This window comes from Manacus candei, unplaced genomic scaffold (assembly GCF_025592945.1).
Source record: "Manacus candei isolate 608988 ecotype Guabito, Panama unplaced genomic scaffold, ASM2559294v1 h1tg000014l, whole genome shotgun sequence".
Classification (NCBI taxonomy): domain Eukaryota; kingdom Metazoa; phylum Chordata; class Aves; order Passeriformes; family Pipridae; genus Manacus; species Manacus candei.
In genome coordinates, this window is record NW_026138062.1 from 74,488,432 (window position 1) to 74,512,160 (window position 23,729).

A 23,729-nucleotide genomic window follows, 5' to 3' on the forward strand; every position below is an offset into this window, starting at 1 on the left:
AGAAAAAAAAAATCAAATCAGCCCAAGCACCAGGGCCAGGAACAAATCCAAATAACCACTGCAGGAAGTGCTGTCCTTCCTTCATTTGGTGGTCATGAGGCAGTGAAGGTCTCCTGCCAAGCTCCCTGAGAGCACCCAAGCTAAAGCAAACCTAGGGCACCCCCATGTGCATAGCAACTGGGAGCATTCACCCTTTAATTTTGAAAAATTATTCCATTGAAAAGGTAAATGGGATCCTGCAGGCACAACTGGAAAATTCAAGAGGAGTGGATGAGGCGTAAGGGCAGTAGAAACTAGGAAAGGAAAAATAAAAACCAGGCATCTCAGGCAGGACTTTTAAACACATGCAAGAATCAAGACAGGGTCCCTCTACGCTCTAATGACGACAGCAGTACCTGAGAGATCACCTCCAAACACACCTCTCCTCACATCCAGGCAAAGGGAAGGAGGTGGGAGTAAAAGCGATGTGAAATGAGAAGAAGGTGTTTTGGTATCTACTTATGAAGATGAGGAGCTAGAAGATGAGGTACACCCTTTCTGTAGCCCTTCAGACTCCAGACAACCTCTGCCCCTGTGCAGTACAGGTATCTGAGGCCGAACTCTGATCCCTACTCACAAGCACCTGAAGCTGATCCTGTTCAAGTCAGCCTTATTTACAGCACAAAGGACTAAGTGCTTGGTGACTCCAAGCATTTGGCAGCTACACACTCTAGATTAGATTTAACTGCCAACTAGCTCATGGCATGGGACTGATTAGACGTAACAGCTCCTTACATGCCAGTGACCCATAGATTAACTGTGCTGCTGTAACACTGAGGGCTGGAATGAATCACAGCAGCTCCAAATTACACTCACGTGGGCCGTGCCCCACGAGGTGGCAAGGAGAGCCTGGTCCCATTCATGCAGGATAAGCGAGAGAGCTTGTGAGGGTAAGAACACGGTAGAGTTCGAAGTAAAAAAAATAAATAAATCAATTTTCCTTCTTTTCCTAACACCAGGAGTCAAATCAATCAGGGCACAACAATCTCTTCCATCCTACACTTTCTTCCATGTGTAAGAAAAAAGCAGCCTGTTTGCTTAAAACAGCAAGCAAGACCTCAGCCCTAGCACTGCATATTTCCTCACAGAAAAATCCCATGACACCTTTTAAGCCACTCTCTCTACTTCAAGAAGCTGAGAACAGAGCCGGAGTGACTTGCCCACAATTATATCACAAGTCAGAAGAAAGCACTGGAATTTGCATGCTGTGACTCCTGCTGTAGGCGCCGGATAACACTGCAGGCACAAAGGTCAAACCCTTCAGCAGGAGCTCTTAAGATATTGTCTGCAGGCCACAAGCAGTCAGCAGAAAGCCGAGGGATGGCACAATGCCAGCCCAGTTCCTCTTGGTATCCATGCCCTTCATGGCAAAAGTGCCTTAGCACCTGGCAGGGTAGTTAAACAATCACGCCCTGCAAGACAGAGCAAACATCCCTCCTCTGTAATGGGATTAGACAGAGGGGTATGGGAACCTCCAGGAGAGGAAAGCAGTGCTCAACAGCATATTCAGTAGGTGGAGGAAGCTGAGGACCAAGGACTGTATGAGAGGGGAGGGAGCAGAAAGCCCTGAGTCAGGGAGATGGGATGAAACTACACGGTGAGAGGGGGCAGAGTACCTCAAAAGAGATAAACGCATTCAGATAACTGCTTAGAAGGGAATAAATATTAGTAAGTACTATAATTACCTCGAAAGCTTCACAAAGCTGTAAGAAGAAACATATCTTTAAGAAAGGCTGGCGCACACACTTCTAGGGAAGCTCCTATTTCAAGCTATCAAAAAGGAACCAACAAGGCCTGACACCCAGGTTGGTAATTTCAGCTTGGCAGCCAGCCAGAGCCCTTTGGCTAGATCCTAGGTACTGGGTAACTTGAGTTAATAAGTGCCAGATTCCAGCAGTATGATTTTGCAGAGTATCGAGCTTCTGGATGACTTCTGGCAACAAACAACTGCCTTCCCCTCTTGCTTTATACTTAAGGTCCAGCTTCCCTTTCAGAGAGATTTGGAGGAACCTGGGCAGACTCCTGTGTTGATGACGATGATGCTGAATGGAGACAGAAAGATTAATGCAAGGAGACAAAATCTCAGTTTATCTAACCAGTCGAATCTCGATAACCTTGCTGTCATGAGAGATCAGAGCCCTTTCTTCCCAAAGAAGCAAACGAAAACTTTTTTGCTATTTTGGGGTTTCATATCTCATCTTCAACCCTCTGTTTCTCTAAAGGCTTCAGAAACCATCCATTTCACACAGCAGCCTGGGTCAGTGCTGAGCTCCTCTCAAACACAGAAGAGATATTCAGCTCTACAGAGTCTGTCAAAAAACTTATCTACCTCACCCCACGCTCCCATCTCCCTTTGACAAGCTTATCAACTTCCATACAAAGCCCAAAAGCCATTAAAGGTGACAGTGGGCCTCAGCCAGACAGAAGGGGGATGCAGTGGGGGTGGGGAACAATCACCAAGGAAGCAAATAAAAAGAAAAAAAAAATCCCAAACCTCAGATGCATCGCCTTTCCCTGCTATTCCCCCTGTAATTGCAATGACTCCAGAGGGGAAGATATTTGCCTGGAAGCAAAACTACCAGCTTTTGTGAGCAGAGTAGGGAACACTAGGCAAATTACACCAATTCCAAACTCACACCACTAGTTAAAATAACCCCAAAACTTAGCAGTGCCACAACTATCAAAAATTACCTCCAATCGTGTCAGACCCTGATGAGCTGTTTTGCAAGGGACAGAGAAACAATATCCAGAAGACCAAACCAAACAACTGGCACGAGTGTCATGCTTGCTGGTGCTAATGGCTGTGCAGCTGCCCCATGTGCTGGCCTGCAGAATATGCTCTGGATCCCAATAGAGTCAGTCAACATTGTCACTGGGAACTGCACAGGAATCTCCTTATCCCTGCACTTCAGCAGGAGCCTCATCCCTTCCTGACTGGCAAAGTCTTAAGTCTGCCAAGATCAGAAGAGACAGGAGAAGCACTAGTTGATTTTTCAAGTCCCAGATGGAATCAGTATCTTGGTAGGAAATAAATCAGCCGAGAGGAGCAGTAAGTACACTGCTCAGGAACAAGACAACAAATAGGGACAGATCCCCACTATCTCTTTCCATCGTACTTGGGAGTCTTTGATGCTGTAAAAGCTATGGACATGGTGCAAGGCCCAGCATTCAGCAAGACTCATCCTCTAGAGCCTGTTCTCTGCTTTCCAGTCATTTGGGTTCTCCCACCTTCCTCCTTCTCCCACTGCTTTCCCTTGGCTCATCTTTTGGAGCAGAGAAGGCTCCAGGGAGACCTCATTGCAGCCTTTCAGTACTCCAAGGGGGCTTATGAAAAAAAAGTGGAAAACAACTTTATACACAGCCAGACAGTGATAGGACAAGAGGGAACAGTTTTAAACCAAAAAGGGAGAGTTTTAGATTAGATGTTAGGAGGAAATTCTCTACTCACAGGGTGGTGAGGCACTGGAACAGGTTGCCCAGAGAAGTTATGGATGCTCAAGGTCAGGTTGGATGGGGGTCTGAGTAACCTGGTCTAGTGGGTGGTATCCCTGCCCACAGCAGGGGGTGTTGGAACTAGATGATCTTTAAGGTCCCTTCCAACCCAAACCATTCTATGTGTCCGTAATCTTTTCTCCACTCCTCCACTTACCAGTGCATCAGCTCTTCTTCCTTCCCTGTGGACCATCACCCAACAAGAGCTGGAAACGGACCTGGAACCACCAAGGAACCACCAACAGCGGAGTAAAATCAGAAAGAAGCTGCCATAGGAGGGTACAAGCAGTGGCTTCCGTCTGAAACTACAGATTAAACACCAAACAGGACACAGCAGCAGCCTCTGTCAGGAACTGGTAACAGTTAAGAGAGCGGCTGGGGTGAAACACTGGACCCACCTCACCCCTTTGGCAGGGCTGAGCAACTGGTGGCACATCCTGGACCCAGTACCGAGGCCCTGGAGCACACACACCCCAGCAAACTGGGGTAACCCAGCCAGAGGAATTCACCATGCCCTCCAGCCACCTGCCTCCCTAGCACCCTTAGGCCCCCACAACCATCTGCAAGACCACACGAAAAATGGACCTACTTTCATAGCAGGCACACCCCTCCAGTCCCTTTATGCATTTATGCATTAACTCAAAGTTAGCTTTGAGATCAAGCAAATCCCTCCAACTGGTCCTCATATGAGAACCTGGCCTGCACCCTCCCCTCTCTGCCACGCTGGGCAGGAACCAGGCTGGCACACCTCCTTTCAGGAGCAGCCCTGCTTTTTGGCATTTGTGCAAGTACTGTGCAGCAGTGATTCGAGTCCTGAGTGTCCAAGCATTTCCCCTTCTCAAGAAAAGCTTCCCATTACTTAGCTGAGATGGTCTGGCTTTGTGCTAGTGTTCAATTACTTACTGAAATGTGACTGTAGAAGCAGCTAGAAAGACAAGATTTCCTCTTGTCTCATTGTCATTTCCTAATTAAACCTAACAAGAAAAAGCTCATTAACTTGTATCATTTGAAATGTTCTTAGTACACTGATGGAGACAGGGTGAGCAACAGGTTAGAGCTGGAAATAACATATATGCACACAAACATCCTAGACCCACCAAAGGCAGCTGCAGACCCAATTTCTTTGCCTTGCAATGTGTCAAACCCCACTTTGTGAGGATAGACTCCATTTTAGCTCTTCCACAGCCGATAAAGAACAGATGTTAAACGTCTCCTAACATTCTAACACCGAGGACTATTCTTTAAGAAGATTTTGTATGACTGGGAAAGAGATGCCAACATAAAAATGGAGTCAAAACCAATTTAGCAGGTTATCATTAAAGAGTATTTAGGAACTTCAAAGCCAGAGGCAAATCGCAACACTGCAGTTTTTCAGACACTGGCTGGAGGGCCTAAACGTCCTTGATACCAGTAGACAAGTCAAATCACGAGTTGAGGAACACTAGCAACAAGAAGAAAACCCTACTGTGCTTGAAAATCTTTCCCCTCCTTTCAGGCAATTTTCCTGGTGCTTAAAGTTTCTGGGCAGGGTCTGCAGATTGCTAACTATCAGACAGCAAGAAGCACTTTTTCAAATCATAGCACTCTGATTCATCTAAGATAAACCAATGAAAAAACTTCTGGTTTCATGCTAGACTGTATAACCTTTATGCCAATGGCTGAACCCATCACTGATTTTGTAGGGGTAAGAAAGAAGACAAGAGAGACTAAAAGAAAAGCTTTAAAATAATTTTTTTTTCCAAAAAAGGCAATTTGCTGGTCAAAAAAACTCCACAGGCCTTCCAACACTGAAGAGATGTTCTCCCTGTGACCCTCTCTCTCCCACCCTCTTTCCTGTGGTCTGCAGGGCTGTTCACTCTGCCTTTCACTTTATATAATGGGTCTGGTAAAAGTGTTCTAAGTACACATTCGATTTACAATAAAAACTGCTTTAATAAAGACATCTAACTTGACGGAAGGTCAACTAAAAGACAACAATTCGCATAAACCAAAACCTCCTGTGTAAATAAACAGGATTTGCAGGAGCCTCCGGATGTCAGACAGTCTGGCCAAAGACTGCAGGGAGGGAGTCTCCCTGTGAAGAATTACATTTGGGGATGCGCAGGAGCAGAGCCTGCCAGCCCAGCACCGATGGCCACAGCAGCCTCCCACCACACTTGGGAAACCCAGAGAGCCACATGAATCACACGCAGAAATGAGGCAATGGCCAGGGCCACTCGCAGAGCCCTCATTCCCCAAAAGAAGCAGAGCCACAGCCCACGGCAGCACACTCGGGATGGGTCCGGGTTCGGCACCGCACACCACAGCGATCTAGAGGCAGCAAACACGGGCATGAGGGCAGCAGAGCTGGCTTGCAAAACGAAGCTTGCGGCGGAGGACTTTGGGCGGACGCAGATGGAGAAAGCACGATCTTGGCCACTGTTGCTAACAATGCATCGAGGAGCAGATGAGGCGCCAGCAACGTTCCTGGGCCGCTAGCTGTGTAAACAAAAACAACCCCAAACCCCGTGTGTGCAAACACCCACGATGCTGTTTTCTCCGCCTGTTCCCCTCCAGTCAAGCACCCTCCAGCTCTATTGCATCTAGACCTGTGTGTCAGCCCCGGCCCCCTCGGCCCCCATGCATGGGCAGGCAGCAGAGGAGCAGGAGGGCGCGGGAGTGGAACACTTGAGCGGCAGCCAACTGCTCACTGCTGCTCCCCAGCCAGAACCTTGTCCCCCTCCAGGAGTCAGACCTCTAAGACCATCCCTTCTCTCTCCAAGAGTCACCTCTGCATCGTTATTTCACTCCAACGTGCCATTTACAAGTGAGCTGCAGCTTCAAGACCTTAGGCATGCCCTGCTCCCCTCTAGGAATCGCAAATAAATCACCAATTACTATGCATGAATAGAGAGAGGAAGAGGGTAATGAGTCTATGTACATATATACATATGCAGTGTTTGAACACAAAGAGCCGTAAATTGCATTCACAGGTGGTATTCTGGAAACTGCAAGAGACTCAAAAGCAGAACTATTCATAAACCAGTCACTGACATGAATGAATTCAGCATTCCCCAGAAGCCTATTGTGTTTCCTATATATTACACTATAAATATGAAGAGTATCAGACTTTGCATTCCTGTAAAAAAAGGAGGTAAATCTTGCAACTACACACAGGATTAGCACTGGCTGGCACAAGTATTAATGGTCTCATCGCTGCATGAGGATTATTTACAGCACTTGCTCTATTTTCCCATTTTGTACTTGCTGTGATGAAGTGCCACTTGTTTAAAGAACCCTGTAACAAACACTGCAGCAAGAAGGGGAAAAAAACCAGCAGAGATCTACAAATGTTACACCCACATGCCAGATGTGGGTTTTCAAACCCTGGCTTCACAGTTACTTGGATTCTGGTAGGTAGTTAATGCTTGAAATATTATTTTAAACCATCCACCACCACTTTTCATAACCACAATTCCTCCTTCAGTGATTTTAATGAGTTTGCAAAAGGAGAAAGAAAAAAATGAGTTGCATTTCTTTTTCTGCATATTCAACCCCCACACTATGTTATCCTATATTCTAGCATTAACGTTACTTGTTTGGAAAGCAACAGTCCTCTTCTAGCCAGTCACATATTTTTGTTACCAAACAGGGATTTTTACTCCAGCCACTTCTCCACGAAGCCAAATGATGTCTTAGTTTTACAAAGAGCAACCTAAAGCATTTCTGTGGGAGTCGAGGCTTTGAGGCACGGCCGCACATCCCCAGTTTTATCAAAATCAGCAGCTGGGCGAACGCGGATCAACCGGCTAAAAGAAGTCCAGGTGAAAAACACCAAAAGAAAACTAACTCCAAGCGCACACGTGGCACGTTTCCTACCGCTAAAAACAGCCTCACGCTTAGCACAGGGAGGCCAGCACAGCGTTTTTACGAACTAGCTACATCCGTGGGATTTGGGACCAGTGGAAAGCAGCCGATCCTCCCCAGCAACAGATGACACCTCAGCAGCTCATCCCCCCCCGGGGGGAGGGCAAAGGCAGGTTAGAGCCAGTTTCAGGTCAACCCCAGAAAGCCTGTTCCTGCAAGCAGGGAGGGGTGGGGGGGGTCGGGGCAGCCTTGGCAGCGGGCCCGGCGCCGTGTGAGCACCAACACGGGCTGGTGGGTTCCCACTTGGGTACCGCCGCGGGGAGCCTTCGGCAAGACGATGGATGCCCTCTGCTGCTCCGCCGCCGCAGCGGCTGGGCGTGCTTCGGAGCGCAGGCAACAGACCGACCGGCCGACCGACCGCTCCATATTAGGAATCCCTAATCCAGAACGGTGTTATTGTTCTCCAACGGGAGAGATTGAGCGTGCGAAGACAAGGCAGCGAGAGAGTGCCCTCCGCCTCCACCCATCTTGCGGGCTGCGACAGACTCGCGGAGCAAAGCCACCCCGGGTAAACTTAGCTTGAAGACAGCTTTTTTTGATTTAGGGAACCCAAGGGGGAAAAAGCTAGTGGTTAGGGGAAGTTTGAACCTCCTCCAAAACCATCTCAAAGAGTTCTCTCTCTTTTTCTTTGCTAAAGACAGACAGAGTGCATGCAAACACAAACACACACACACACACACAAATTACAGACATGGAAGCACGACTGCAATTCAAGCAAAGATCTTGTTCCCCAAATTGGCAGAGCAGGTAAGTATGTGACAATTCTCAAGACAGTGAAATTGCCAGCCTTGCTGCTTCTTCGCTCCATGGCATTAACGCCAGCAGAAAATCATACCAATGAAAAGGCAAATCAAAACAGCTCCCCGTTTGCTCTGTACATAAACAGGCAGAAAGCAGCATGAGGTTGCCGTACAGTATTTCCCACAAATGTTCCTATCAACTCATCAGTAGTTAAGCCTGGCACATGGTCTGCCACTAAAAACGTAAGAGGCATTTTAATTGTCTTGTATTCTGCTTTTCCCAAATTTGTAGGAAGGGATCTTGCATTGCTACAGCCCCTCTCACCCAGCAGTGGGGTCCCAGAGGACTTTACAGAACTGCAGAGAGTCATCCCCGGGCACTTGTGCGATGGGACAAAACCACGCGTTTAACGGTCCGCAGGGTACGAAACGCAGGCAGAGCGAAGGGACTACGGGAGGAGTTTGAGAGACAGCACAAAGCAATCAAACTGCATTTCACGGCAGCAGCGACTGCCTTCCCTCCACATTTCAACGCGCTCTTCCGACAGCCAAGCAGAGCACTTTGTTTCTACAGCCTACCTTACCCCAGGCGTTTTCTCTGCCTTCATTGTGCAAGCTCAGCACAGACCCGTATAAACTCCCTACCCTGCCGGCTCCCCTCCGAGACGCCCCCTGACCCCGGCAGGAGCAGACCGCGGCCGGTCGCTCCCCTTCCCCAAGTTGATGCCGGAGCCCAGGCGCGGAGGAGGTGCCCGTCCCCTCCGCTCCCACCGCTCCCACGCCCCGGCTGGACCCCGCGCCGCGCCCTGGCGAGGATGGTCACCGGGGTACTGCAGGTGGACATGAAACTATGACCGATTTGTTATATACATATATATATATATATATACACATATTTTTATATATATGTTTAATTTTTTTCCCCACCCCATTCCTCCCTCCAACCGCTGGAGCAGCGCGGGCAGTGACAACTCCTGGGGACACGCGCGCGGCGTTCGCAAGGGGTGACCCTCCCGCACGACCCGCCAGCGACAGCACCCACCGGGAGGCGCGGGGGTCCCGTCTCGTCCCACCCTTCCCGGCCGACCCCCGTCCCATCCCATCCCATCCCGTCCCGTCCCACCCTTTCCCCGGCGGCACTTACCGAGGAGGAGCAGGGAGGCGAGCTGCGGCCGCAGGGTCCGCATGGCTGCCGGGGCGCGGGGCGGCGGCCGCCCGCCCTTACCTCCCGCCGCGGGGCTCCGCGGGGCTCCCGGGGCAGGCGACGCGCCGGGCCCGGCGGCACAAAGGGAAGGCGGCGGGGCCGGCACGGGGAGGCGCCAAGGCGGGCGGGGGCATCGCCCCCGCACCGGGGCGGCCGCCGCGCCTCCCCCCCCCGCCCCGCGCCGACGGCTCCCGCGGGAGAGGCAGGAGGAAAACGGAGAAGGAAAAAAAAAAAAACACGTCTCCTGCAAGGCGCGGAAAAAAAAAGGGGGAGCGGGGTGGGGGAGAGCTCACGAAGCAACAACAAAAAGACCCCACCCCGCAAAGTTACGCAAAAATAAAGCGGGGCGCCGCGCCCCCCCCACTTCGGCTCGCCCCGGCCCGCCGCCCTCACCTGCCCGCCCGCCCCGGCCGCCCGCTCAGCGCCGCCGCCGCCGCGGGGTGCCCGGCACTGCCTCCCGCCGCCAAACCCCTCCCCCGGCCCGCCCCGCACCGCCCCGCACCGCCCGCAACCCCCCGAGCGGGGCGGGCAGCGCCCGCCGCGCCCCCGCGGGGCCGGTACGGGGCCGCCGAGCGCGGCTTCGGAGCGCGGGTCGGGGTCGGGGAAAGAGCTTGCAGGGGTAAAACGGGTTCTTTTGTTTTAAAGAGAGAAAAAAAAAAAAGAGAGAGAGAGAGAGTCCTCGGTGGCGCGCTTCGGAAACCCGGCTTCTTTTGGGACGCGGCGTAAACGAGCCCTTTTGTCCCCGTGCGAACCAGAAATAACAGCGGGGCTTGCTAAGTTTCGGCCAACTCGTGGGTGTCCCGCTGCGATGCGCTTGTTGTGGAGACCCGAATCCTGGTATTAATGCCAGGTTGCCGAATGTGAGTCTCCCCCCCCCCCCCTCCCAGCAGTGTGCAGGCACTGCTGCACTTGGGATGCTGGCCAGGCAATCAACACTGCAATGTGTCAATGGCAGAAATGCGTTAGAAGTACATCCAGGTAACACTGAAATATGCATAAATATGGCAACACTAGGGACTGGGGTTTAGGTTGTTTATAAATAAAGGACAAATGAGATAGCGCTTCCCAAGAGTGCAGATGTTCAAATGTCTTTGCAAACAGCCCCCCCAGTAGCTTGTTTGCTTACAAAAATAAGAAAAGAGGCCAAGAGCAACAACAATAGCAGAATGAGGTATCTTCCTAGTCCTCCCGTTCTGCAAAGACCCTTTGCAGGAGACCCTTCTGCCTACACAGAGACCCCAGTGAAGTGTTGGTGATGCAAACGCAGGAACCCAGCCCTTCTGTGCCACAGACGGGCAGGAACCAGCACAATCACAAACTGTCTAATAAAACATGCCAAGTCCTTAGAAGCTGTACCGAGCAGAAGTCAGAAGCTGTCTGTATTACCATATGGTCTTGCTTCCCAACGTGGCTGTCGTGGCAGATGCGTTGATAGCCAGCTCCTACTGACCCAGCAAATTCTGTTTCTGCAGGCTAATAATGTTAAGCGTGCCGTTTTCAGAGTGGAAGGTTTAATTTGCAGCTTTGCCGTGCTCTCTGAACGGAGGAACCAAAGAACAGAGTAAGCAGAGACGTGGGACAGAAAGGGTTAGTGCTGTATTTACACTGAAAATGAAACTCACGCTTTGGCCCTTAAGCTTTAATTGCATCAAGACTGCCTTCAAGTGAGGCTTGGAAAAGGAACAGGGGTAATGATAAGAGTTGATAGAAAATACCAGTCTATTTGGCTTTTCTCTTAGTTGATTTGAGGGTTGAAATGTCATCCAGTGTAATATTGCTCAGCTTGGCCAATATTTTTCGCATGCAGCCTCCTATTTTAAGTCCTCACAGACAAGCCTATGAGTATTCAGAGCAAGCACTGTGGGGCTACTTTGAAGTAAACGTCCAACATCTTTTAAATGGATGCAGGATAAAGATAATTTAGTCTAATGCTTCAAAAGATTTATAACTAGAGAAATAAATAATAGCAAAAGGGAAAAAAGGCAAATTAAGAAATACAGGATAAACTCAATAAAAAGGAATCATTAAAGCTTGGTGATACAAGATAGGTTTTCTAGATGGCAAGGGATATAGACCACAGACTCACAGCATTCCTATATTATTTCCGCCTTCAGATGAAGAGACAGAGATGAAAAAAATGCATGATTCAGGTGAGCTCCCGGGACAGGTCAGGGACAAGCCTGGTTTCTTGGCTCTGAATACATTGCCTTTGCCAGTGGAGCCTCCTGGAAGATAATTCAAGATGAATTTTTGTGTAAATTCTTGCTATTTCCAGGCACTGCGTGACTTTACAGCGGACGAGCCTAAGAGGAGCATAAAAATGCCCTGCAAAAATGTTATCAGAGATTCACTAAACTCACATCCTCTTCTCAGAGCTCTTGCAGAGTATTGCATTAATGCATAGTAACAATAAAAATATAAAAAGACCATGGAAATGACATTATAGCATTATAAGATTAATCCAATTCCAGTCAAATTAGATTATAATAAGAACTGTGTGTGCTAAAGACTATTAATGGGAACCTGTGTTTCAAAAGCGCCATCACCTTTGCGCGTGTTCTCCTCCCTGACCCCAATAATAAAAATAGCTTGGTGTTCACGAGAGCGCCTTTCCTCAGAGGACTCCACAAACACCTTCTTGTCTTCTGGGGAAAACACTGGCCTCACTTCTGCATCAGTGGAGAAACTGAGGCTCAGGCAGGACAGCTCTCCCAAGCCTAGGGGGGCAGCCAGCCCTCCCTCAGGCTCGGCTCTGGTGTTTCAAGCTCCCGCAGTGGGACTCTGACTCCCTGTGTATGTCTGTCTGTCTGTCTGCGTGGTTTATTCACGCGGCTGAATGGAAACGAACGCCACAGTCACCTCAAAGACAAAACCGTTTCAAGCACAAGGTTACTGTGAAGCAGCTTTCCAGGAAGACAGATCTGGGCTGCCTTGTACTCCCAGCACAACTGACTCATTCAGGAGCGCCGTGCTCAGCAGCAGCCAGATCATTTTGGTCGGGCCACGCGGTTGCTCTTTGGCAGCAGGGTGACTGTAATAGCTGGAGGCAGACGGGTGTGACTCAAGTGATGCTGGTGATACACTCACTAGGTCGCAACCCACACTGCTGTCGTTCTTGCTGCTCAGTCACTGCCAGCAGTTTGCTTCCCCTGGACAGGCAGGGGTTGAGACTGGACAGCGGGAGCTCTTAGGGAGAAGGGGAAATGATCCCACGTGCTGCCGAGCTGTTCCGTGCTCATACCAAGTTGTAGCTGCTTCCCCTTCTCTTCTGCAGGAGAAGCACAGCCAAAGGGTGCCCAGAGCCCGGTGAGAGGCCAGGCTGGGTGGCTGCTGTGTGGCCGAGGGCCATCAGGGCTGATACATCCCAAACCTCTGGGCTGCCAGAGGCTGCTGTAGTACAACAGCTGTGACTGAGAGCTGCGTCCTTTGCCCGAGGGAAGCAAAGTGACATCAACATCCAAACTCTAAATATGCTGCTTGCCCAATGTGCACAGGCTTCCCATGACCCACAGATGAGGAGTGAAGCAAAACTGTTGTCTGGCCCTCAGAGAAAAGAGGTTTGGCAGAAGCGCAACGTATGCACGTTATTAAATAAGAATGCCGGTCCTTCTTCCGGACAAAAGACTGCACTCCCTCAACTTCTGGACCCAGTGGGTGTTAGCCCCACTCCTCTGATTAGCAGGCAGGGGAGGCAATAATCACAAGACAGATTTGCATCCTTTAGATTTTGGAGCAGGCAGTAACCTGGTGACTGATGGTAACAAACTAAATCAAAAAGAGGACTGGGCTGAACTGAGCAAGGCAGGCAACTCCTGACTCCTTGGCAAGTCAGAGGGAATGATTTCCTTCCTGTAGGGGAGGGAAAGAGATGGTGAAGGGGAGGAGGGGGAGATTTAACCACAGCTGCAGGAGTGACTGCCTCCCTGAGGGCAATGTCTCTGGCCAGAGCTGGAGAACAGAAAAGTCTGTATGGTTTGCACAGGAGGAGGTGTATCTGCATCCCCCTCCTCTCAGGGGCCACCTGAGCATTTTGGGGATTGAGCAATCAGAATCAAACCATCTAGAAACAGAAAGCACTTTAAAAAAAATCGTCCTATGTGATTTGCCCGAGATCACGCAACACAATCCACAGAACTCAGGGTCTTAAGCCTGAAGATGTGCTTGGGAGAACGTCACAATCAGGTCAAAGCTCCTCTGAGAGGAAACACACCTAAAGCTCTGGTCTCAAGTGGGGAGGAATGGCCAGAGCCATTTATTTTGACAGAATCGTTGCCTAAAACATTTTCTCCAGACCTTATTTACACTGTGAAGTTTTGAACATCAGTTTCACCCAGAGGAAAAAGAAGATATTTATATTTAATGGCCAACATTTAAGCTCCTTTAAAACAAGCTGAGAGGTTGCAGTTGGAACAGAAGGAAAACCCCTACTGCCCTGGCACAAAGCAGCACTGCTGCCATTGCAGGGAAGCTGGCATCTAACTAGACTGAGGTTTTGGGTCTAGCTCAGCCTAGATTGCACCCCAGGACCAGTATGCCAATCCATGGATGGCACCAAGGCACTTCCCAGGCAGCCCTATGGATTTGAAGGAATTCCCATTAGTGTGCCCTGGAAAGAGGGATGAGGAGAGGGAGAAGTAGAGAGAACAAAAAAAAAAAAAAAAAAAAAAAGAAAACAACCCCGTGTAAAGATAGATCGACACATTTCCAGATTTTCAGGACATCTGTCAGCAAGCCCCAGAGTGTATGGCAGCTAATCCCTTTGCAGATTTTCTTTTAACTGTTGCTTGACAGAAGAGTATGCCAATTTTTTCATAAATGTACCCATATCTGAAGTTGCACTCTGCCTGAGGTTAAGATCTATCTGTCAGGAAAAACATTACACTACCAGCTTGGGAAATGACACTGGGGAAACATCTCAGTGAGAAACACACAACAGCTTTGGGTTTTGGAATATGTGCCGAGTGAAGGGTGTTTCCTGATGATGAAGAAGGCGAGAGGCAAGGTGGCTGCCTGACTAGATACCCGGAGTGCTCCCACCTTCTCAACACCCTGGCTGGCTGCTGGCTCTCTCCCTGGCGGAGCAAAGCCAGTGTAGGGGAGAGGGCTGGTGCTGCCCAGCTGGGCTGATGGTCAGAGCTGCAGGACTAGAGAGCTGCAGAACTTCTCCTGCATGCCCCCTCCAGACACAGCCCTAGCAGCAGGGCAGCTTGGTGCCCACTTCAGGTTCTGAGAGAGCAAAGAGCTACAACAAGGCAAAAAGCTTCCTTTGCTCCTGATTTAATTCTCAAACGCTGTGTTTTGCGGCGTTCAGCTATTGCATCGTTCATCTCCAAGGACGGGCAGAAAGCAGTCTAGGAGAATATTGTTCTGTACTGCAGTGGTAGAATGTCTTGGTCCCGACATGGGCACGCACAAATTACAGGGGCAGAGAGCCCCTCGGTGCCAAGAAGGCTGGGCTCATTAAGCACAGATGACAGAGGCAAGGTCCCAGGTATTCCTTGGCAAGCTGCTGCAGCCTCTGCTCAGTGGGCAGCCAGACCTGCAGCTGCTGCTGGGACCTTCCAAGCTTCTGTGGGCTCTGCAGGAATGAACACACTGTTTTTCTGCTTCCTAATCCTGCCTACCAAAATCAAGCTCCAGTCTCAGTTTTGTGATGTTTTGCTGGTTAATTCAGGCCTCTCCATGCTTTACAGTGTGTGCCAGAATAAGGCATGTGAGTAAAATGTTGACTCCAAGCCTCACGATTACTGATGGAGCAGAGGTTTATCTTTGTTGTCTTTCCACCCTGGGAAGAAAAGTGACATAGAAAAAGGGGGAAATAGACATTTCCGTAATCAATTTTTTCAATGGTAAACAGCAAAAAATTGGTGTTTCAGCAGTAAAAAGAGCAAAAAAATCACCCTTGCCAAATACACACTCAGCCTCTCATCCCACAAGAGTTTCAGCTCCTGGTTGCACTTCTCATTTTTCCACGGAATCATTTTGAGGAAAGAAAAATCTATTTCTTGGCCCAATCTAACAACGTGAGACTCTTTGGGTGTGTCTGAATTCTTTCTAAACAGTCCTGGGCAACTGTACCAAAAAAAAAAAGAAAAAAAAAAAAAAGAAAAAAAAAAGAAGGGAAAAAAAAAAGCAGTCTTTCAGCTGCTGTCATTTATCTTAAAACATTTCTTTCATCCAGTTAGCTATGATAAGCACTTCCATTGTTACTCTGGAAGAAATATGTTATCATTAGGTTTCAGAGTCCACACCTTCATTTCTGTGACTGAAGCCAATTCATACCTCTCTCAATATTGTCCTGACAACAAGGCAGCAGCTGATACTGGAAGATAGCAGCAATTCTGCTTGCATTTTGCTGTGGGTGTTGGTCACCTTTATGTCATAACCAAATGGTTTGGGACTCATCTAGGAGGGAGAAGTCCAGGACACCATGCCCTTACTCTAAGGACTGTTTTGCATTTTACATTTGAGAATCGTTATATAAACCTTGAAATATTCATGACAGCAGGAATGAAAGCCCAGGAGTCTCACCCTCTACTGAGGTTCCTGAATGTTAAATTGCGAGACTTGGTCCCCCGTTTATCCCCTCCCCCAGCTCGTTCCCTTTCTCCCTCAGCTTTCATCTCCCACTCCAAGGAGCACACCTCCATGGGGTTGCCATTCCCAAACACAGCAGGCTTTGCTATCTCGCTTCCAGCCCAAACTGAAAGCACACAGCACAGGCAGCCAGATATCTGCCTGCAGCGTGCACAGGCAATGAATGGCTTCTCTACTACACTGCAAATGACTCATTGCCTCCAACTTTTCAGCTCCCAGAGTCTCCCAAGGGAGACAACAAGTTTTGTGCATTAGCGCTGCAGCCAGTTATTTTAAATTAGTGCACGGGCAGAGTAAACACTGTCCCTTCTCCTTGCAGTGAGCCATAGGTAGGAGCTTGTCCAAGCATCCCTGTGTCACCTTCACAACACTAGAGCCAGGATGGAAAAGCAAACTTACACCTCCAGACCAAAATGTAGTTAAATATCCTTTCCGGAGGACCAGGAATACCTTTCTCCCCCTATGCTTTAATGTCACCCCCTTCAATTCCGTGCAAACAAGAAACCATGGTTGACAAAGCCACTGGTTTCGGTATGGAGCAGGGGTGACCTTGGTTCACAGCTTTCTGTCTTGCCCACATGACAATATCTTGCACCCCTAGAGACATCGTGCTGGGGGAGGCGAAGGGGCCATCCTGCTCCAGGGCTTCCTCAGCTCTCTCAGCTGAGCCTGCTGGCAATGTGCTCATGAAATGTCAACAGCCAACGTGGTTCTGTGCCGATTCTTCACTTCCCAATGCTGTTTGATGTGTGCTGAGAAGAGCTTCTCCACCATGCGGGTCATGGGATATTTGTTGCTCAAGAATGAGGAAAAAATAACTTCCTGAGTCTGAAATCTTCTTTGGTGGGATCCCCCCCACACACACCATGTCACTTGTTCACAGAGGCCCTGGCGGTGTGGAGGAGGGAGCCCAGGGAAGCCTTCTGCTGCTGCCCTCATCACACTCTGCCTCCTGCCCCAGCAGCAGCTGCATCACTGGAGATGAAGCGCGTGCAGGGCAAAGCTGGGAGAAGAGGCAACAGGTCTGCAGGATGCTTCTTGCCAGGATGATTTGCTGTCCTCAGCAATTTCCTGCCTGAAAGCAACTGCTGTGACTAAAGCTGGCCCCGATACAGATGGTTACCAAATCCTGGGGATATTATCTTACTCCAACTTTACCCTGATGGAAAAGACAGTTCAAGTGACACAGCAGGAGAGAACAGAGGTCATGGGCTCCCCTGAGGCAGAACCCAGTCAAGGCCCCATCACAAACACCCAAGGGATGCTGACTGTGACTCCTTATCAGCCAAATGACCCTGGCCAGCCAGCTTGCACAGGTTTTCTTCTGCAGTGCTAGAGCCACGCAGATCTTCCCACCCACATGGAAATGTGATTTAGAGCAGGGCTGCAAACTGAAAATCTGAATTGTTACTCTAGTAAAACAGGTGCCAGATTCTGTTGCTAACCTCCCATGACAGATAAGCTGTAACAGAGCCTTATTCCCTAGGGGAGAAGGGAACCATCACTTGCCCTAAAAAGGCTTCTGGCTCCAGCCAGTGGAGTTCACCGACTGCTTTTCAAGAAGAGCGGTTTACTCTGCTTTGTTTTCTTTCAAGTACTGTTTGAATTCCTCTGCAGACTCACAGGTCAAGCTGGAGCTCATCCTGCAAGGGGAAGCCAGAGCTGAGAAAAGAGGGTCATCTGCTGCCTGTCTACCAGCACCAGCCCTATCGGGGAGGGACAACGCAAATGGCAGCAGTCGGCACCAAGAGATGGGAAGAGTTCAGCCCAAACACTATGCCCTAACCTTATCTTTCCTCCTAGCTTGCTTTAAGATAATCAGCTCGCTACTGCACCCCTCTTTGCCTTGGTTTCCACCCCAGTAGGAAAAAGTAATGCTCTCTGCAGTATTTAATGAATTTTTTGGCAAGCACCCCTGCCAGAAGGGGAAGAGATGCCAGTACCTGCACTGGTACTTGGTCTGGGATACATGGTGCAGAGACAGGCCTCACCTCAGGTGTCTGGACAAAGCCAGGAGAGACCAGGTTTGATATCATCATACTCCCAAGACAAAAAAACAATCAGAAAAATTACCCAAAGCACTCCGGTAGAAATACAGCAAAATGGGATTTTGGGAAGTGTGTCACAGACCAGTGACAGCACCTGAGAAGGAGAAATGCAAGAGTTTTGCAACCTGGTTATAATCTAGCTCCGCTTTCACCTCAGCAGCCAAATACAATGACATTATGATGAAAGCACGGTGTCATCTTGTTTCACAACTCACACGGATGGGATGGTCCTTAACACTCATAAGAGGAAGCTTCCTTGTACCAGCAGGATATGAGTTGCTCTGCCCGTGGGGAATGGAGTGATTTTGGAAGCTGTCATAGCCCGTAGGAGCAGCAGGCACAGACTGGAGCTCCCATGCAGGCAGGGCAGAGAAGGGAAGAGGAAATGCCCTGATGCACAGTTATCGATCGGAAAGCAAAGCAACAGCAGATGGTTGTGGATAGAGGAGCATAAAGAAGCCATGAGGCAATGTTAGTCATTGTGATTAAGACCCAAGAGTGTCTACACTTGCAGTTATTTAGTTTACTTGTTTGTAGACACACATGACAGGAACTTAGAGGAGATGTGAAAAGGGATGACAGCAGAGTATTGTGGGTATCCTTGGCAGGCTCCTCCCTGGCAAGAGTGGTCATACAGGTACAGGTACAGCCCAACAATGTTTGTGTGAAGAACTGTGAAGAGAAGGCCTCCATGCCTCCCAAGTCACTTGGAAAAGGGCAACCCAGGAACAGCCAAAGAGCTGTCAAGGCATGGGAAGTCAAGGCAAATGAGAGGAAGCCAAAAAGCCAAGCGTGAGGAGGATGACCCAGTCCAGCATCACTCTGAGTGAGGGGTGTCTTCAAAGCTCTCCTGTCAAGGATGGAGGAAAGAGCATGGGCCATTCTGAGATGTCAAGTGTCTGGATGAGTGTTTCAGTATGCCCATGGCTAGGGAAGACTGCACATCAGCAGCAGAGTAAAAGATAAGGCTGTGTGGATGGGAAGACAGCAAGGCAGACAGGGTGAAAGGATCGGGTGCACAGCAGCCCTGAGTGCAGGCCATGTGGTGTGTCGCGGAGAGACCATGAAAGGCATCAGTGGGGACCGTGGGCAAGAACAAGGTGGTCTTAGCATTGCTGAGCTTGAGCTTTTGACAGCCATCCACAAAGAAGCAACACGGAAATAAAGACTAAAGACAATGGGTGGAAAGGTGAGACATGGGTTGACTTGTGTTCAGTATAAAAATAATGGTTGGACTTTTGTTGGTAGATGAGGCTGGGGACCTGAGGGAAGTCCTGTTCTACCTCTCAAAGAGGCAGGAGAGTTGCTGAGGAAGAAAGGTGCCAAGCTGAAAGATAGTAGATTTACTTGATCTCCTGAGGTGTTCTGCAGGATCTATGCTGAGAAAGAGAAGGAAAAAGTGTGGCTCCATATTTTGTGTATCTTTCCCCCTCTTTCAGGACCATCAGCAGCAGCCCTGCAGCAGATACATCCTGAAAAGAACAGCAGCTATCCCTCAGCTTCAACACACAGCAGCCCTACGTCTGCTGGGTGAAACTACCAGCCCTCTTGCAGGGCAGTGCATGCATAAAGTTTTGCAGAATGGGGTTTGGAACAGGGTGTAGTGGGATACATGTTGGGAAGGACTCATCACACTGAGCTATCCCATTTGCAGCACGGACCTTGCAGTCCACGCCAGACAGAAAGCAGCATAACTAGGTAGAGCTTCCCAGAAGGGAAATTGCAGTCCAAATACATTTTCTGTATAGGAAATCCAAAAGAAGAAGAAGATAAAAAAAAAGAAGCCCTTATCTATATTTATAAGATGAAGCTTTTCCTACACGAATAAACCTCTTAACACATTTTTCTGGGCACTGAGGTTATATATTTAATAGGTTTTTCTGGTATCACTTGAAAGTAGATCACCACCATGCAATGACGCCTGCTGCACTCTTTTTCTGGAATCCTCACTAGCTCCCTTCACCCGTGCCCTCAGTAACTAGAGCACCACGTGTTATTCTCACCAGACTGAGAGGATTTTTCCTTTACTTAGGAACTTCTGCTACAGAACTGCTTGGTCACCTCCTTTTTTTGGCCCTCCATGCTTTTTTCTTTCCAACTTAACAAAGAACAGCGTAGGCGCTCTCCAGAAGAGAAGGGAAAGCACATACCCAACTGAAACCCTCCTCCTGGCTCTTCACCAGCATCCTGGGGATGCAGCTCGGCTGCTCTGGCCTCGAGCACAGATCACAGATAGGAGAAATATGCACAGGCCTCCAGTCAGCCTCACTGCAAATGAGGACCTGGCCCCTTATGCCATGAGCAGTGTGGCTAATACCTATATGGCACCTTCACAAAAGTTTGTAGAGCAATGAAAAAGGAAGTAGCTGCCTTATCAGCATTCCCAGGTTTTTCCACTCCCTACTCTTTGACTACCTACTTATCTAGAGAATGGCTGTCAAGGCCCAAGGAGCCTTCACTGCCCTGGTGAATGCTCCAGCACAAGCATCCTTTCTGACAAGGCTCTTCAAATTACTGATGGACATATTAAAGTACGCAAACCAGGTCCTTAAGGACTAAACCCTGAAGGGCTGTCTCTCCCCTCTGCCAAGACTACTTTGGTTTCCTCCTTCTTAGTGCCTGCAGTCCTGCATTGCAATGCAAAGAGCACAGCTTTTGCCATGGCAGAAAACTTTGATGGGAGAAATGTTAGCTGTAGGCAACCAAAGACAGAGTGCATCCATCGTGTTCAGGGCCAGATCTGTGGAATAAGTGCTTTGTAACGTGTACACTCCTGTTTTGCACTTTTCAGTCTTGGCATTTGGACTTTTGTCTAACCTCTTCCCCCTTCTTGCTATGTTGTGGGCCAAAGTTTCATTTTGTTGCTTTATTGTCTCTCAGCTCCTTATTAAACACAATAAGTTAAACCCACTGCCTTTACAGCCATCCCTCAAGAGGGAAGAAGTGAGTTACTGGGATGTCACTGCTGAGTTCCTGACCTTGGAGAAGAAAAATTGTGGGACTGCTTTCTTTTGCCTCTGCAAGGAATAAATATCTTGAGCTGATTCTTAAGCTGTAGCTCACTGTAGGCTCCTTACTGTTTCCTCCATTCTCTTCCCACTCTTTAGGACAAAAAAACTGCCTCTTCATCTAAGGAGATTTATCTATTCACTTTCGTGCAAGGACAGAAAAAAACATTTCTTCCCCCGCAACAATGCAGCTAACTCTGGGGCAGATCTTGACAGCTATTTCACAGCACAGAAGGAGTGGCAGGGAAAATGCAGTTGTTTTTGCCTGCAGAGATGGAACAGTGGATTGGAATGGCCAAAACTGCAATTTAGCTGAAACCTTGAGAAATCCTTCACGGTTTTCATAATTTAACCCAAAGAAAAAAAAAAAAAAAGAGCTGCCTGTAAAGGCTGAATCGCCAAAGCACAGGCTGACTCAAAGGGAAGGGCTCTGTTTAGTGAAATGCAACACTACCTACTAGGGCACCCACATATTTCTTAGAAGTCTTTTCATCTGCCTAGTGAGTAAGCCCATTTCTGCTTACTTGTGAAAATGGGCAATCACAGAGGCAGGAGCACAAGGGTTGCAGGTGAAATAGGAAAGGTGTGGATCACTGCTCCTTCACAGGGCCCAGATGCACCTCACAAAGCAGCCATCTCGTCTTACCTGATTAGAGAGTGAGATACTCATGTGAGAACTGATCACAAGCATTATTTCTCCTGGTATTATGTCTAACACAGGCATTAACCAATATCTCCCTTTCCCACCTCCCACCATTTCCCTGCCCAAACCTGCTCCAGAAAATGGAAGTTTCAGCAGAACTGTATCTCCACCAGAGCTGGCTCAGGGACTGCACTTAATTGAGGGTACAGTAAGGTGAAAGTGCCTAGATATCACAGCAATAAGCTCAATATAATTATGTGCTCAAGACATTATAGATGACTTGGGGGTTTTGATCTTCTCAGTATACAAAAGCAAACTCTCTCTACACTGGTAAGAGTGGAAGGTCAGGACAGAGGACAGGTAGGTTAGTTAAACGAAAGATCATCCTTGAGTAGGACCTCATATATCAATGTCATTCATGTATAACATAGTAAATAGAGTAGATATTCTATGTATATCCTAAAGAAGAAATCCAGCTAACAGCCCTATGTCATCCCTGTCTGCCAGCTTCCTTCTCTGCTCCTTCTGTGGGAGGCGCACCAGGAATTACGAACACAAACATCTCTGCGTGACACCAGGAGTCAGGCGGGGGAATATGCTCCTCGATTTCTCATGCCACCAGGAGCTTCAGCACCCAAACAGCTCAGAGGAGTGCTGGGTGCCCTTGCTCTTCCTGACAACGTCCCTGTGGTTGCAGCCTCCTTCAGAGGCCAGCAGGAGCAGGGTGGTGGATATCTCTGCCAGAGCTAATTTTCAGTGCAGCGTGTTTCTCTGCCCAGCAGCTTTGTCCACCACCGTAGGAGAGCGGCTTGGCAGAAACACATGGAGCAACAACTCGGAGTTATCATCTCATCCCTAAGCATGGCTGCTCTGCTTTTCATATCATGGTCCTTGCCTCTTGCATGGTACAGCACTGGGCCCTGTGCTGAGAGGGCTCCCAAGAGGCAGAGCAAAAGATCTGAGTGCCCCGGGGATGTCACGAACAAAATCTGAAGACTCAGAATGGCAGACACCTCTCCCACTGCCAGAAGTCAGCACTAGAGAAGATGCACGATGTGAGTTCCAGTTACTTCCCCAGGACATGTGCCCTCTCTCCAGCCTTGGCCATTATTTTCCACCATTTGCCTGGAAGTATTTTGCAGCAGAGGTCTCTGAGCAAAAAGAGGCTGGATCAGAAGTGAAAGAGTGACTGTTGCATTATGCAGCATCCAGTCACAACAAGGGAGTTAGATTTTGATCTGCTTGCTGAAGTTTGCTGTTTCTGCTCTGGTACCTGGTGGTCAGTTTGTTGCCAACATCTGTATAACATCAAACATTTGCATCCATATGGAGAATGTATAATTAAAGCTTTCTGCATACAACAGTGAAAACTTTCTCATATTCTCCCTAAATTGCACTGCAACCCCCAGATGAGGGCTGGGAGCCAAAATATAAAAAGTCTGGCATAAATATTTAACTAACTTGAGATATGTATTCTTTAACTATTAGCTAATTATTTTGTGCCAGCCATAAATGGCATCTGGCTCGTTAGCGCAGGACACACAAGGATGCTGCAGGTTGGGCACATAAGTGGAAAACAAAATGTGACTTCATGCTAATTAATATTAATGAATGGATTGAGAACCAACATCTCTTTGGAAATATGAGCTCAACAGGAGCCCAAGTGTGATTCATTATGATTATTGCTGGGGTGACAGCCATTACCAATCTCAGAAAAGCCTGTTTCATGCAGCATCTCTTCAGGAAGGACTTAATTGGCTTCCAGGAGAAGTGAGGATGAACAGGGGAGGTGGTTTCAGACCAAAATGCAGGTATGTATTTGATTATCACCCTGGAATAGGAATAATAGTAACAATTCCTTTTGTGTGTGTGTGTGATGTGGTTACCTTTCTTTGGTTGGTTTGCCGAGGCAAGAGCTGTAGCCTGCCGTCAAAATCCTGCTGTATTTATTCCCATCCCTCCAAACTCAGTCCTTTCTTTCATCCCTCAGTCTCTTTTCCACGAAACTTGGTCCCTTCTTCCCTAGACACCACCCACTGTTGCTGTTCCAGA

At 48.6% G+C, this 23,729-nt stretch overlaps 1 protein-coding gene across 2 annotated transcripts in view; it reads right to left on the bottom strand.

Annotated features, from left to right (window-relative positions):
- Positions 1-9,802, bottom strand: part of IGSF3 (immunoglobulin superfamily member 3) — a 94,641-nt gene extending 84,839 nt beyond the window's left edge. The window contains exon 1 of one of the 2 annotated variants that reach the window (XM_051780258.1): positions 9,322-9,802. In XM_051780258.1, the coding sequence (XP_051636218.1) occupies positions 9,322-9,364 (43 nt within the window). In that variant the 5' untranslated portion in view covers positions 9,365-9,802. Of the gene's footprint in view, positions 1-1,724; positions 3,186-9,321 lie in introns of those variants that run through there. The other variant, XM_051780259.1, reaches the window with a different exon arrangement.
- Positions 9,803-23,729: the final 13,927 nt, after the last annotated feature.